Below are 15,383 nucleotides of genomic sequence, written 5' to 3'. Positions count from 1 at the left end.
TCCCTGATGACAAGTTCCCTATTTTAGGCTTAAAGGCTTGTATTTAAAGGGGCCGCGTGGTCTCTTTTGGTAACTCAAGTCGGCGTTCTTGAATCACGGTGACTGTTAGCCGCCCACCGAGGACAGAGTGCAAGGTTTGAAGCAGAAGGCGCTTTGTCACCTCTGACATTTAATTTAAGTTCTTTGGATTGAAAATCACCCTCGTCGCCTATACAAGCAGCACTGCCTTCTCTGTTACAGTGAAATCAGGAACGGCAGACGTCCTTTCCTGGGGACCACGTGTTGGGCTTCATGCTGGCTCCCTTACGATAGGGCTCTCATGCATCACACGGGTCTCCGCCTCTTTGTCTTTTCTTAATCCTGGCAGGTGGAGAAGGGAGGCTCCAGAGAGCTTACAGAGTGTGCACTGGTCAAACCCCCAGTGTTTGGCCTACCTACGTTTAGAGAAGACGTTCAGACCTCTGGTTTCTCAGCTGGAGTCCCCGTAGCTTCCCAGCCAGACCTTTGCTTAGGTCACCTGTCAGCTCATTCGTCCAGGTAGACGAAAGCAGTGCTGCTCCAGCTTGAATGTGCATTCGAATCACCTGGGGGTCTTGTTCAAGAGTAGATTTGAATTCAGCAGGGCTGGGGTGGGGCCTGGGAGCCCTCTTTTCTTGCAAGCTTCCAGGTGATGACGTGGCTGGCCCACGGACTGCACTGTGAGAGACAAGGGAACAAGGGTTAGCCCCCGTGAAAGGGAGTGCTCCTAACAGTTGCAAGGGGGTTTCTAGGCAACAGGCACATTTGTGGCTGTGGCTGCAAAGGGCCTTAGCATTGCCAGCCCCCCGCTCAGCTGGGAGCTGGGGAGAAGAGAGCTTCTGGGACCAGACAGACACACCCATGGCTGTGCCTGGAGGCTGTGAGCGCTGGGCTGGAAAAAAGCCCTTTTCGGATCTCTCTCCTTACTGCTAGTGGCACGGGGGCATCAGCAATCCTCGAAAAGCCAGTTGTCACTGCCTAAGCCCCAAGCACAAAGGGGGAAGGCACGGTGGCCTTGGCCTCGCCTTGCAAAGACTCCTCCCAAAAGCATTTTTTTTTTTTCCGAATTTGGAAAATCCAATTTAGTCTTGATTCTGCCTGTGTGTGTTTATCGCATCACTTCCTGGTCATTCTCACCACCCTCCGGCACTAGGTCTGCTTAACTTGGGATCGTTCAGGGTAGTGATTACGCTGTGCCCCTCTCCTGCCTTATGCTTTCCCCAGCTCTTGTCGCTTTATTGTCTCTACGTAACCTCTGTGTCTACCTTGGACAAGTATGCTCGAGAATGCCTGCGTAAATAGGGTTCCACGTAAACCAAAGACAGGGAATGACAGAAGAGGCAGAGTAGGTGAATTTTATTTATCTGACAGCACCTGGCTTGCTTTCAGGCTCCGGGTGCCTGCGCCCATAGGAGTTTCGTTTTCCAGGCTGTGCAAGGATTACCGAATTTATGGCTTCACTTTAGGCTCTTCTTTGCCCTTCCCACATCCCTGTGTGCCGTCATGAATAACATCACTTCATCGGGCCTCAGGAGGACAGAAACACTCCTAGATAGGATCGCAGTGACTCAAGGGACTTGTAAAAGTTGACAGCGTACCTTACAAGGGAGCATTTAAATTCTTTAATAATTCATCCCCATGTCACGTTTCCGTGCTCTGTGGAACAAATGTCACAGTGGTTTTAGGGGTCATTGGTCGTAATGAGTCACTGAAACGCCTCTTCCTCTTTCTTCTAGCTGCTTCTCTTGACAGCCTTGCCGCTAACGTGAAGGTAATTGTAGCAATAGCTTTTGTGAAATGACTTACTTCCCACTTCTAACGTCGGTTATTGTGCCTTCCCCAACGAGTGGTGGGAAGTGTATCGCTAGCAAGTGTTGCTCATGGGAATGGAGTTGCTGTAGTCCCAGCAGAGTCTGAGTGATGCCTGGGCCCTCCCGTGTGCTTTGTGTTCGTTAGTTTGTTCCCCTCACGTACGCGCTCTCTGTCTGTGGAATGAATCCCCCCTGCATGTGGCCCCAGCACCTGCTTCAGGAGTAGGTGTTCTCCCTGCTGTTTTTCCTAAGCGGATACTTTCATAATACATAGAGGTGGTAAGTCACTTGCTCTTGAAGTTTGATTGGTTTGGGAAGACGAAGGCTCAAACTTCGATGTTCCAACATGAAAATAGATACAGACAAAGAATGGAGTGGCATTTAAATAGTTTATTTAAAAAATGATGTCTTCACCAAACCTGATAATCCCATATGCTTATAAATCAAACCTCAGAGCATGAGTTTCTTTTGGCCTGTGGGTATATGCCAAATGTGCAGAATTTTGGTTACCTTTCCTTGACCTTGAGCTTCTGAGCATTTTGTCTCTCACACTGCCAGTTCCTGCCCCTCTTTTCCCGGGGGAGCTCCCCGGGGGGCAGAGCCTCTATCCGCTTGTCCCCTTCCTCATCCCGCCCACCCCCAGCTCTAAATTCAGCAAATGGAAACAAAATCACAGCGAAAGAATCATGCATGTTGTCCCTTAGGTTATCAAAGAGCCAGATGAACGGATTGTTTTAAGGAAAGAATCGTCACCTTTCGATTCAAGGAAGTTCGGAAAACCCTGGCCCAGTTACAGTCACCAAGGGGATGCCGATCTCCTTGGGGAAGCTTCGTTTGCTGCCTCCCAGCATTGCAGGTCCGCCAGCCCTCTTCCGGATCAGCCCCTTCTCTGCGACGAAAGGTCAGTGGCAAGCCCCCTGTGGATTTCATTGCGCGAAGGGTGTGTTGTGGTCTAGCAGGAGTGAAGCCTGGTCACTCCACCGCTTGCTTCCTTAGGGTTATTCAGCTGTTGATATGAAAAATCAGTGTTCGTTTTTAAGTCTTCCCAGAAGGAAGAGTTGAAGCCTTTTCTGTCGCCTGTGGAAAGCATATCTCAGAATGTTTGTTGAAAACAGGACAAACATGGGGCGCCTGGGTGGCTCAGTGGGTTAAGCCTCTGCCTTCGGCTCAGGTCATGATCCCAGAGTCCTGGGATCGAGTCCTGCATCGGGCTCTCTGCTCAGTGGGGAGCCTGCTTCCCCCCACCTCCCCACCTGCCTCTCTGCCTACTTGTGATCTCTGTCAAATAAATAAATAAAATCTTAAAAAAAAAAAAGAAAATGGGACAAACAGCTAACTTGGCATAGATGCTATTTATCCATTTTTGTCTTTCATAAAAAAAACAAAAGAGTGAAAAAAATCACCCATAGTTCTGCCACTCAAAGGCAAAGATTATTAACATGTAGGTGTATTTTCTCTTTTTTCTGGACATGTTTTCTTGGCTTATGTATAGGATTGTCACAAATAACATTCCCCACCTCCGGCCCAATTGCATATAGGTGGAAGGCAGGCCAGAAATCGAGAGAGGGACCTTTATTTTCCAGACTGTACCATCTGGTAAAATGACCAGCCATCCAGCCTGCCTGGGACTACTGTGACTTTAGCCCTTGACGTCCTGCATTCTGGGAAACCCCTGACTCCCAGGCAAGCCAGGACGGTCTGGTCACCTTAGCTCCAGGAAAATGGCACTGAAGATAACGTTTTTAAGAGAGTTGCTAAAAATGGGTAGTTGACATATTATACTAGTTTCAGGCGTACAGTGTAATGATTCCATTTTTGTGTATATTGCAGAATGACCATCCCAGTAAATCCAGTTTACCTCGGTCACCATACGTAGCTACAGAATTTTGTTTTTTCTACAGAGTGCTGAGAACTCTTAAGATTTATTCTCTCAAAAAAAAAAAAAAAAAAGATTTATTCTCTCAGCAACTTTTAAATATCCAAAATGGTGTTAACTGTAGTCTCCACGCATACGTCTCCACCTTTCTTTTATAACAGGAAATTGTCCTTTTGTCTCCCCTAACCCCCGGAGTCCAGCCACCAACAGTCTGGTCTCTGTAGCTGTGAGCTTGTTTGTATTCTTCCTTAATTCTACCTACAAATGAGATCACATGGTTTTTGTCTTTCTTAAGACAGTTGTTCTGAAACAAAACAAAACAAAAACAACAAAAAACAAACAGTTGGTCTGAATGAAGGCTATGCCAGTCTGCTCTTCTCTGCATGTTAGTGATGACAGTGAGGAGAGAGAGCCTCATATCCAAGCGACACGATTGCTCACAAAGGGACTTGGTAGTAAATATCCCAGAATGAAAGTCGCAATGAAACGAAAGTCTTGCAGTTTTAGTAGGAATTATATTAAGTTTGACTAAGACTAAGAAAGTGGCCGTGCGTTCTTAGTGCTTTGCAGAAATGATAGAATACGTTTACATTGAAATGTTGTATCATAGGCTTGAGGAAACCAAATCAAATATTATAGTAAAATCTATTAAAGAATGGTGAATTCCTGGTTACTTACTTTTTGGGAGGAAAATAACATGAAATGGATTTTTTAAAAGCCAGCCCTGGCACGCAGAGACAGGTGGTTAGAGACATTTACGTCCCTCTCTCTACTTGGCCTTTGTCTCCTCTTGGCTTAGTCTCTGGACAGAGACGGGAAAGGACCTTCACCTGGTGGTCAGGGGACGTGAGTTCTGGTGCTCATCTGTGTCTAACTGCTGTGTGATCTCACAGAAGTGCTCAGCCCTGTAGACCTTCTAGACTTTAGTTTCCCCATCTGTAAAATGGGTGTGATGATCAAACAGCCATTCTCTTACAGGTACAAAATGGTTCTCTGCTGTCAGAAGCAGGGACAGCTCATAGCTTTTGTCCATGTGCCTGTGTTGATACAGTCCCCAAACTCCTCGTCATCAGCCTAGTGAGCATTTCTGAGGGACAGAGTCGGGGCTGCCTCTGCTGAGCTCCTGTCAGGTGGACTGTGCACGGTCCGGATGTGTCCCCGCTTGCCAGTGACGTACTAGACCAGGAGGCCGGCATACACTCATGTCACTGAACGAGATGCATTTAACAGAAGGACCATCCACAAGTGGGTGAGGGATGGAGCAGGAGGTGGGTAACTTCCTCAAGAGGGAGAGAAGGAAGGCCTCATTTCGTTTTAAATAAATTTCTGAGATGGCTCGTGCATTCATTCCAGCAGCCTCTCCTGAGTGTCTTTATGCAGCCGGCCCGTGAGTCTCAGCTGTGGCCCACTAGGAACTCGCCTCCTGTCTACGGAGTCAGACTCCTTGGGATCGGAGCTGGGTGTGTGGCGGCTTGTAGCGTCTCTGGGTGCAGAAGAGTGCCTTGGAGGAGAACAGGGTTGGTGGCCGGTCTGCTGGCCTGGAACGGAAACCCTAACGTTTAAGACCTTTCTCCTGATCTCTGGGAACTTGCAGCCTAGCAGAGGATTTAAAACTATGTGCCCAGAGGGCTTTCTGTCAGGCGGAGCTTTGAGAATAGTATGGACCAAACCGTTATCAGGGTAGAAAGGAGGAGGGGGGAAGGCACTGATGGAAAGCTTCACGGAGGAGGGGGTATTTCCCTGTGGGCCTTGAGGGGAGGGGATTGGATTATGATGGAGTGGAAGGAGGGGGAGGGATGGACGGTGAGAAGGCAGGGGGTCCTGGTGGCGTCTAGAAGTTAGACCAGCTTGCGGGAATAGTGGGTGCTGAGGCCGAGAGCTGGAGGGACTGGGGAAGCCAAGCTAAGGAGTCTGGGTTTTGTTGGAAGGCAGCAGGGGGTTTTTGCAAGTTCCTTCTCAGGAGTTAGCACATTTGACTGTAGGGTCATGACTCTGGCTGCAGACCAGATTGCTGTCCTCTGCCTCTGATGGGTCAGCAAATTCTGTTTGCCCAGAGTCCCTCTAAATGGAGAGCTTTGGAAATAATTTGACTATGAATTTGTAAATAGGGCCATGAAACTGTGACAAAGGATAGCATAGTCATGGAGAGGCCGTCTGGTTTGCCCAGGACGGTCTAGTGTTTATCGTACATTAGCTAAAGAGAATGATTGCACCCAAATTGCTGAAATTCTTTAAGAATCTTTGGGAAATGGTCTTTGTGCTCTTCATCACCAAATGGCCCATTCTGCCTCAGAGTTCAGGCGTTGGTACCCACTCCCCTCCCAAAGATGAATGAATGAAGGGATGAATTCAGTGACCCAAGGAATAATAAATACCTACGTGGTATTCAGTACCTACGGGGCCCTGGATTCCCAGTGCCAGTTTCGGTCTGGGGGGGACACAGACATGAGCCAAATACTGACCAGGTGTCAGTGGTCAAGCAGTGTGAGCAAGGGGCAATGGACCCCAAGTGCAAGTAGTAGGGTAGCCAGCTCCCTCTGCGGGAGGAGGTTAGGAAGGACTTTGCCGAGCAGCCATTGATCGGACTGAGCTCTGAAGGTGGGTAGGGTGCACACGAGTGGGGGTTGGGGTTGGGTGGCGGCCTTCCAGTGTTGGCCAGCCGTGGAGGGGAGCCTCCGTCGGAGGAACTGAAAGGCTCTGGTACCATCTGTGGTGACGTTTGGGTCTGAGTAGCCTCAAGTAAACAAAATGAAACATACAGTCCTTGAGGTGGAAAACAGACGGGGTTACATTTTGTGTTAAACATTTATGGATGAAATTTCTAAGGATCAAGAGAAATACCTGAAATGCCCAGTAAAGTACAAGGAAGAATCACTCACAGCCACAGACTCAAACACAGGCCATTCTTCACATTCCGGTTGCTTTTATCGTCAGTGTGTATCTTGTGCGGACGGTTCATGAAGACGCGCAAAGCACACTGTGTATACTGTTTTGCTTGTTCCTGCTGCTTCTTACTAGTAAGTTAGAAATAGCCACCCACTGTGTTCTGTACTCGAAGTATCCTTTTTAGCAGCTGCATAATACTCCGCCCTGCTTTCGTGTGTTGGCCAGGTTCCACCCTTCCCCTCAGTCCTCCTGGAGGAAGATCCACGAAAGGGTGCGCAGTCTCCTGACATCCCACAGAGCTCAGCAGAACGTGCACAAGGTAGGGCTTCCGAGACAGCGGACTCTCTGCTGACAAAATCACGTGGGAACGGGGGCGTCAGTCTAGGGCTGGGGGCGGTGGAGTGGAGGGAGAGACAGACATTAATCCAGTAACCACAGAGTTAAGTGTAAAATTGTGATGCTTACCAAGGAGGGGGCCTGGTGTCCTGAGAGCGTGTGAAAGGGGGTACTTGACTCGATGGGGAATCAGGGCAGGCTTCCTGGAGGAAGAAACCAGAGAGCTTCCGTCTGAGCAGTGAGTTGCAGAGAGTTTGCAGGGTGGCACCCACTGGCTCGAGGTCCTACAGGAAAGGGGAGCATAGAGCTTTCAAGGAGAGAAGATGGTTTCCCTGGCTGGAAGCCCAGATCTGTGCACCGTGCACAGGAATTCCCCAGTCCAGAGAAATTGTTGTCTGTGTGAGGCTACAATGTGGAAGAAAACATTAAAAGTTGATGAGGTGTTTTGGCTGTTTGATGTGTGGGGTCTGGGGAGTGTTTCTGACCCATAGATGAGATACACCCAGTACTTTCTCTACCGCAGGCTAGCGGCAGTTAGCCAAGTGACCCATCATCATGTGAAAAGAACTCAAAGGAAAGGTTAGCAGTGGCCCCAGTGGTTGGATTTAAGGATACTGTGTCATAGTCAAAGGGGTCATCTTGGTCTTGACTTATTTAAACACAGGCATAGCCCAGATTTATAGAATGACACTTAGGAACGAATATTGATTTTCACAGGGAGGGGTTGTAAATTATTTTGCTTCCTCTTGGCAAAGTTGTTGGCTTTGCTTTGTTAATTTCTAGTCTTTTCAAGTAAAATAATCCTTTGAAAATGTAAAAAGAAGGGAAGGAAGGGAGGGAGGGAGAAGAACAAGAAAGAAGGGAGAATTTGCATATACGTGCACACACGGCTACTAAACCCTCCGCACTGCCATGTGCGCAGGCGTGAGTCCATAGGCCTCTTAAATGCAGAAGCACACATCTGAGTAGCATTGATTTTTATGTGCAACGATTTATATGTCGCACTACGTGTAACGCAGTTGCTGGCTTGGCTTTTGTTATAGGAATATTCTGTCTCTGGAGCAAAGTATATCATCGAAAGACCAAGCTACCTGGTGAATGGATACCCAGTGCATGAACAGAGATATTTTTAAGCTGCTGTCTTTTGTAAGTAAGCAGCTTAAGTGCTGCTTCTTATTTTGATTTGCTTAAATAATTTCCTGCTGTCAGGATGAAGTAACTAGAAAATGTGGTGGAAAGGAGACGGGGCAGAGACCCCAGGAACCACACAGGAGGACTACAGCATGTGTGTCTGTGGTCTGTCAGGCCTGTCTCTGTCTCTCTTTCTCTCCTCTCCCTCCTTCCCATCTTCTTTCGTGGCACCGCTTCTAGCTCCTTGAACAGTCTCTTTCCTGCCACAGGGCCTTTGCACCTGTTATGCTCTGTCTGAAGTAGTATTTCCTGACCCTCTTTGGGTTACTTCTCTTTATCCTCTGGTCTCTTGACTTTCCAGGACACTTCCTTCCCCTCCAAGGCATACCTTTTTAGCGCGCCACCCTTTCCTTTCCTAAAGCTGACACCATTTGTTGTTATATCTGTATATGGGTTTTATAAAGGGCTGATTGCCCCTTCTACTAACGAAACCTTCCCAAGGTCAGGGACTCTGTCCCTTCTGCTAACTAGTAGCCAGTTTTCGCATCCAACAGTGGAATCCCACTGAACATAGACAAAGTCAACTCCAAATGCCGGGAGTGGGCCCTGAGTGAGAACCTCACTCCCCCTCCTGCCACCCTGCTAACCATCCTGGTAGCACGTGACCTTGGCGCTGGGTAAATATAAATATTTTTTCGTGAGTGAGTGTGGAATGGGGTGACGAGACAGCTGTAGAATTCAGGTCTGTGGTCAGTAGTTGGCCACACTGCGGGGTGACGTTATTCCTGAGGTGTTCTCTTCTCATCCCTTTCTACCCGGGCCTGGAATTATGATAGCTCTTCCTTATTAAGCACTTCCCAAGCTCCAGGAACTGGTGCCAACACTTCACATGCATCCGATGAGTTAATACCTAATTCTTACCACACCCTTATGAAGTGGGTTCTACCATTAGTTCCATTTCACAGATAAGGAAACTGAGGCATGGGGAGGTTTAGGTGCCTTGCTCAGGGTCACATGGCCAGTGAATGGCATGTCTGGGAATATGAACCTGGGTGGTCTGGCTTCAGACACCATGCTTTTTTTGTTTGTTTGTTTATGTTAAAAAATTATTTTAAGATTTTTTTTTTAATTTATTCATTTGAGAGAGAGAGTGAGCAAGAGCATGAGCAGGGGGGAGGGGCAGAAAGAAAGAGAGGGAGAAGCAGCTGGAGCCTGTTTCGGGGCTCGATCCCAGGACTCTGGGATCATGACCTGAGCTGAAGGCAGAGGCTTCACCAAACAAGCCGTCCGGGCTCTCCCAGCAACCACGCTATTAAAACATTCCATTCCATTGCCTCCCGAAACCTAGAGAGTGTGATAGGGGAACCCTGGGGTGAAAGAGGGGAGCCCTTTGGAATCGAGCGGTGTCTGTGGACATCACCCTTGATCCCGTGAGGAGCCTGTGCTCTTACGAACGCAGCAACAACAGCCTAGAGACATGGAAATTATTAGGAACCTTTTTAAGCCATGAAGGAGTGTGGGATGCTACACTAGTGTTCACGGGAGTCAGGCTCCTGAAAGTCTGGCTCGAGGGCTGTTCGTGCTTTAGGCACAAGCCTCCTGCCCCCGGGCTGGCAGGACTCTCCGCCATCAGCACCAAGGAATGTGGAGGAGGGCTCGCTAATAGCCCATTCTGCACGCTTCAGCCTCGAACGTTCTGCTTGGTCGATGAAAGGATGGATTCTGGGCCACTTCAGCTCCAGTTGCCAAAACAGTCATCTAGGTATTTACTAGGCAGTTACATGGAACATGGCCCACGTAATGACCGCCATGGGAATATGGCCCACGTAATTACTGAATGCCAAGTTGTGTTGACTTTCAGCATGGGGAACATCAGGTTACATAAAACCAGCAGATATGTGGATGCTGGTGGGAGGGAATAGAGAGAAGGGAAGAAAAAAAATGAGTAACTCTTGTCTTAGAAAGTGGATTTCCTTGGGGCGCTGTGTTGACTCAGTCAGTGGAGCGCGTGACTCTCATCTCAGAGTCAGGAGTTCGAGCCCCATGTTGGGGGTGGAGTTTACGAAAACCAAAAAAAAAAGGCAGAAAATGGGTTTCTTTGATGACACAAGTTCTGGATGATATTCCAGTGGTTTGGAATACCACCCCCACATTTGGGTCCTGCATTCATGGTGAGGCAGGGCTGGCGGCCGTGTTAGTGAACGTGTTGGTGGTTGTAAGGAAACTTAGGTGACTTCGGCTCGTCTTAAGCAAACGGCATTATTAGAAGGACGCTGAGTATCTCCGGGAATCCAGGGAGGATCCAAACAAGGAGATCAGGCTGCCGAGATGGGATGGCTAGAGTCCCCCTGGGGGTCAGGAAGACAGCTCTGTGCAGGAGGCCCCGCGGGCTCCCACCCCTTGTCCCCGCTTTGCTTTTCTCAAAGACCCCCTCCTGCTTGCAGCTCTAGCTCTTATCTCGTGCCTTCTCACCCTCTGTGCGCTCACTGTTGAGTGGACATCTCTCTTCTGGGTTCCTAGTGATCTCCAGACTGGGGGAAATGGAACAGTAAACCTTAGCGCAGAAGGGCCAGTGATTCTTGAGCCAAAAACGGTGAATCTAATTGTCTGACAAGGGAACGGGTGGAAGAATTGGGTGGGTGGGGGGTTGGGACACATCTATTTCTCGTTATTCTGGATGTATCGGGACTTGGCACTTCTGGTATAAAATAGATGATCCCTTATATACTTTGAAATGGTTAAAATTTTATGAACATAAGCAAAATTTCGTGTTATGTGACTTTTGCCACCCCCCCCCCACCCCCGGCAAATCCCATAAACCACTTCCTACTCCCTCCAGGATCAACCCTAGTTCTCTTGGAAGGCATGATTGTCTCTGTGTCACGGTCCTTACCAAGGGTGGGATCTGACCGTCCCTGTGCGGCATGAGCTCACTGGGACTCCGCTTTCAAGGACGGGCTTCCAGGGCCCCCTTCTGTGACACCTCCGGGTCCCTCAGGCAGACCCAGGCCGTCTGCCTTCTGCTCCCAGACCTGCCTCCACTTAGCACCTCATTCCTCCAACTCTCGTATCGGAGTTGGTTTTCCTTAGGGTAACCCTCCCAAGAAGGGAGCAGAGGCTGACCAGATGGCCCCAGCTCTGGCCCAGGAGTGTCCCACCACCGTGGCCGGCCAGCAGGAGCCACCCCAGTAGGGATGCTCCTAGGAGGGTGGCCAAGGAACTCAGGGCTTATGTCCTCAGACGCAGACAAGAACTGTAGCGCAGAAACCTTTCTAAAATTAATGAAGAGCAAAATGGAAATAAACCAAGAAAGAAACCAGAAAAAGACAGAAATTAATGAGAAAGCTGGTTTCTGCTCTGTCATAGCTCACTCGGCCTCGAGGTCCTGAGCCAGTGGCTGGCACGGCTTCCAACCTCACTTGTCCCCGGTGGGCGGGCAGGAGCTGTGGTACCTCCTCTTCCTGGGATCCCTTCACCTGTGTTACAGCCAAAGCAAAAAGCAGGTCAGCCTGCACATGCCCAGCTCCAACTCCGAGGCCTCTCTCTGACTCAGTCACAGCTCGGAAGGGCCTGTTGATACAGTGGGTGATGTCACCCCTCCCTTCATCCCAGGACCTCTGGTCTCGTCAGTCCGACAGACGCAGGTGGTGACTGGCCACCCAAACCCTGAGGCACATTCCTGGGTCAGTGGTCCTCGGTGAACATTAGAATCACTGGGGGAGGGGGAGGCGCTCTGAAAACTCCTGATCCCTGGGCCTCATTCCGGACCTATTTAATTGGAATCTCTTTGGGTGGTACCTGGAAAGGACTTTTTTTTAAAGATTTTATTTATTTATTTGTCAGACAGAGATCACAGGTAGGCAGAGAGGCAGGCAGAGAGAGAGGGGGAAGCAAGCTCCCGCCCAAGTAGAGAGCCCGACGAGGGGCTCCATCCCAGGACCCTGGGATCATGACCTGAGCTGCAGGCAGAAGCTTTAATCCACTGAGCCACCCAGGCGCCCCTGGAAAGGATATTTTTAAAAATGTTCTTCGGGAGATTCTGATGCATGTTTAGGATGGAGAATCCTGCAGGCGGCTTGAGATGGGGGACTTGGAATACCAACCTCCCACCAATCCTGTACGGACTCTCTCCGTGCCCAAAAATATGATCCTGTTCATGGAACAGGATGGGGGCAGGCTTAACAGCTCAGCCCAGGACGCTGTGAACTCCTCAGGAGAACACGAAGAGGTAGATACTTGGCTTATCTCATCCTGATGTGGCACAAAGAAGGCTGGTAGCTCGCCCAAGGTCACGGGCCGTTGGATCCTGCTACCTAATGCGGCCTCCTCCCGCGCTGAGGCTGTAGAGGCGGCTCAGACGCCCAGCGATCCCAGGTAGGGCTCCGTGCCAGGACTGGGCTCGAGTGATACCGCCTTCTTCTCCGGGTGCTGACAGTTTGCCTTTTTCTCTGTACCACGTGCAGCGTGTGAAACTTCCGGCTGCACAAGGAAACTGAAGGAGAGCCGGAGCGTGGTGGACAACTCACTCAGGGAGCCAACTGACACGGCCTTAGAGAAAGGAACAACAGCTTTTGTTACGAATCACCAGTGTCTCACCCCTTTCAAATCAAACCCTGTTCTCAGTCTTTTGTGCCCAGGTAAGAGTCACTGATTAAAGTGTTTCCTGTGTGGGGCTCATATTTTCTTGTCAAGGCGGAGAATTCATGTTATAGTTGGTCGATGAGTTTCGAGCTCCAAATAGAAAATAACCGTCGTTGGGTGGCAGGTGCTTTTTCATTTAGAAAGCAAAGTGTCGGGATGCCTTTTCAGGTGCTCCTCATTTGTGTCACTGTGTGTGTGTGTGTGTGTGTGTGTGTGTGTGTGTGTGTATGTTTTAAGATTTTACTATTTATTCCAGAGAGAGAGCGCGCACGAGTGGGTGGGGGGCAGAGGGAGAGGGAGAAGCAGACCCCCTGCTGAGCAGGGAGTCCGAGATCATGACCTAAGCCAAGGGCAGTGCTTAACCAACTGAGCCACCCAGGCTCCCACTGGATGTGGTTTTTAAAAGTTTTACAATTTTTCCTTCCTTCCTCCTCCCCCCTTTCCCTCCCTCTCTCCCCCATCCTCTCCTTCCCCCTCCTCCTCCCCTCCCTCCCTCCTTCCTTCCTTCCTTCCTCAGCTGAGATTTTACATGAGCTAGAGGGAGCTGCCCTGTAGAGGAATAACCTGATAAATCCTCCAGGAAAAGGCTGTCAACCTGATTCTCTTTTCGGTAAATCTGTTTTTTGTGGTTGGTTGGTTTTTTTAGTGTTAGGCTTGATTGACACAAAGGCCACCGAAAACTTAGGAAGAGGGAGCCTTACATCTGGAGAACTCAGATCTTGTTCTAAATGTTCCCCTTCTAGGATACGTTTATAAGAGGAGACTGGTTTCTTCGGACTATAGTTTAAACCACTCCTTCTGTCACCTGCCCCGCCCCTTTTCCAGCAGTGCTTAATACATTTGTAAGAGGAACAAAACCTTCCTCAAATATTTCTCTGGAAGAGCTACTTTAAGTAAGTATACTCTGCAAACATGACTGCCAAAACCAGATTTAAAACGAGCTAGAAGGGCACCCTGGGGAAATGTTCACACAGACTGAGGGAGCATGAGGAGGAGGACGGGCCAGGACGACGTGCGGCGGGAGACACATTTGTCTTTGTGCGGACAGGCCCAGAGCCAAGGGGACTGAAAACCGGAGCCTTGGTCTTTCCTTCGTGTTATAACCTGGCATTTTCCTCTACCATACCCTAAATCCTTTTTAGTTTTTAAAGGATTCAGTGAGAGCCCAATTTCCTTCTCTCATTAGGACCACAGTAATTGGTTTGTGAGGTAAATTAGGAAAACAACATTAATAAATAAAGGAGGAAAAAAAAACCCAAAACAATAAAACAAAGTTCATTTATTCTCTTCTCAATTTCCAGCCACACAATAAAGGTGTGTATGTTACGACAGGGATTTCATCCACTTTGGAAAACAGACAAATGCTTGATTACACCTGCTTGCCTGTTCGGGTGTGTCTGAGACTACAGTTGTCCGTTATTTTGATGTTTAGTCATCATTTAAAATAGAAAAATACTGTGTTACGTGAAGGCTGTGACATGAGGCCCAGAAAAGAACCTCTTACAAAGGACATAAGCAGCGCGAGGAAGCCCGTTCCCGTGGGTTGGCGTCCCGGGTCAGTCATGCTCAAGTAGATCCCGGCACGGTCACTGTTCAAGTTTTCTGAAATGGTTGGAGTCTAATTTCCTCGAGTCAGTTTAGGTATCAGATCTTAAAGGCCCATACTTATTTCAAGTCTTTTTTTCTGTTCTGCAAATCAATCTTCTTCTCACTTTCTGATCACCTAACTCTATTGTTTATTCTTATTTTACCTTTTTTATGTCTCAAGGAGTTATTTCCATTTTGAGGAATCACCTTGGGGCCAGGATGGCAGTTGAGGTATTTTGCTTTTGGGGTATATAAGAATGTGAATAATTTTGTGAGGGATTGGGATTTCTTTGGGAAGATCTGTGTCATTAAACGTGATAAAACATTCCCACCTGTCTTGCTTCGATTTGTTATTCTTTTCTGACTTGCACAGGTGCAGATCCGTCAAAGCCTGGACTGTATATTCCAAGCAGGTGTGATGGGGTCTGGGTTTGCACAGGCTCCTGGGAGAATGTCCTGGGCCCTCCATGCAAAAGCCACTGTGCAAAGCGGCCATTTTCCTAAGGTCTCTTGACCGACCCAGAGTTAACTGAAACCTACAGACCGTGAATCCTAAATTAGACTTTAAAAATGAGTGTGCACACGATACATTTAACCTAAGAAAAGGGGGTTGGTCTTAAACGCATATCTGAGAGGATGGATGGGTGGCGTGTGCGAGTTCAGCCTGGCGCCCCAGGCCTGGCCACTCTTCATAATGGCCATGACTCTGCTCCACTGGTTCATTAAAGGAGCCGTCTGGCCTGTCTGGGGGCAGCCCGAGGAAAGGGCATGCCTTCTGTCCACGGGTGACAGTCATCCCGCTGGTGCTGCTGTCCTTCTCTGAGCGGGTCACCCATCCCCACACCCCCCGGGGGCGTGCAGGTTTGGAGTTCCCAGGTCCTGGGAACCTTGCGGGCGGGGAGAAGTACTTCACCCCGCGGCTCCTTGGGTCTGCTCTCACTAGCCCCTCCACGCTGGGTCCGGGGCAGCTGTGGCTGTTTCGTTCATGAGAGCAAAGAGCTTATGCTACGCTTCACCTGCATGGCGAGGACTAGAGCTTTTCCTTGCTGCAAGGGGGCATTTCCAGGATGGGTGGGAAGTCGAAGCTTCTCCAGCAG

The 15,383-nt window shown here is 49.1% G+C and overlaps 1 protein-coding gene across 12 annotated transcripts in view; it reads left to right on the top strand.

Annotated features, from left to right (window-relative positions):
* The window catches only part of SPATA6L (spermatogenesis associated 6 like), a 64,254-nt gene extending 49,077 nt beyond the window's left edge, over positions 1-15,177 (top strand). For 7 of the 12 annotated variants that reach the window (XM_046022942.1, XM_046022943.1, XM_046022944.1 and 4 more), the window contains 6 exons: positions 1,755-1,789; positions 2,534-2,730; positions 6,817-6,910; positions 7,971-8,073; positions 12,522-12,695; positions 13,443-15,177. In XM_046022942.1, the coding sequence (XP_045878898.1) occupies positions 1,755-1,789; positions 2,534-2,730; positions 6,817-6,910; positions 7,971-8,060 (416 nt within the window). In that variant the 3' untranslated portion in view covers positions 8,061-8,073; positions 12,522-12,695; positions 13,443-15,177. Of the gene's footprint in view, positions 1-367; positions 538-1,754; positions 1,790-2,533; positions 2,731-6,816; positions 6,911-7,970; positions 8,074-12,521; positions 12,696-13,442 lie in introns of those variants that run through there. The other 5 variants (XM_046022939.1, XM_046022940.1, XM_046022945.1 and 2 more) reach the window with 5 other exon arrangements.
* Positions 15,178-15,383: the final 206 nt, after the last annotated feature.

Source organism: Meles meles, chromosome 11 (genome assembly GCF_922984935.1).
Source record: "Meles meles chromosome 11, mMelMel3.1 paternal haplotype, whole genome shotgun sequence".
Taxonomy (NCBI): Eukaryota; Metazoa; Chordata; class Mammalia; order Carnivora; family Mustelidae; genus Meles; species Meles meles.
Note: the sequence above shows the minus strand (reverse complement) of the source record. Positions and strands in the feature narration are given on the sequence as shown.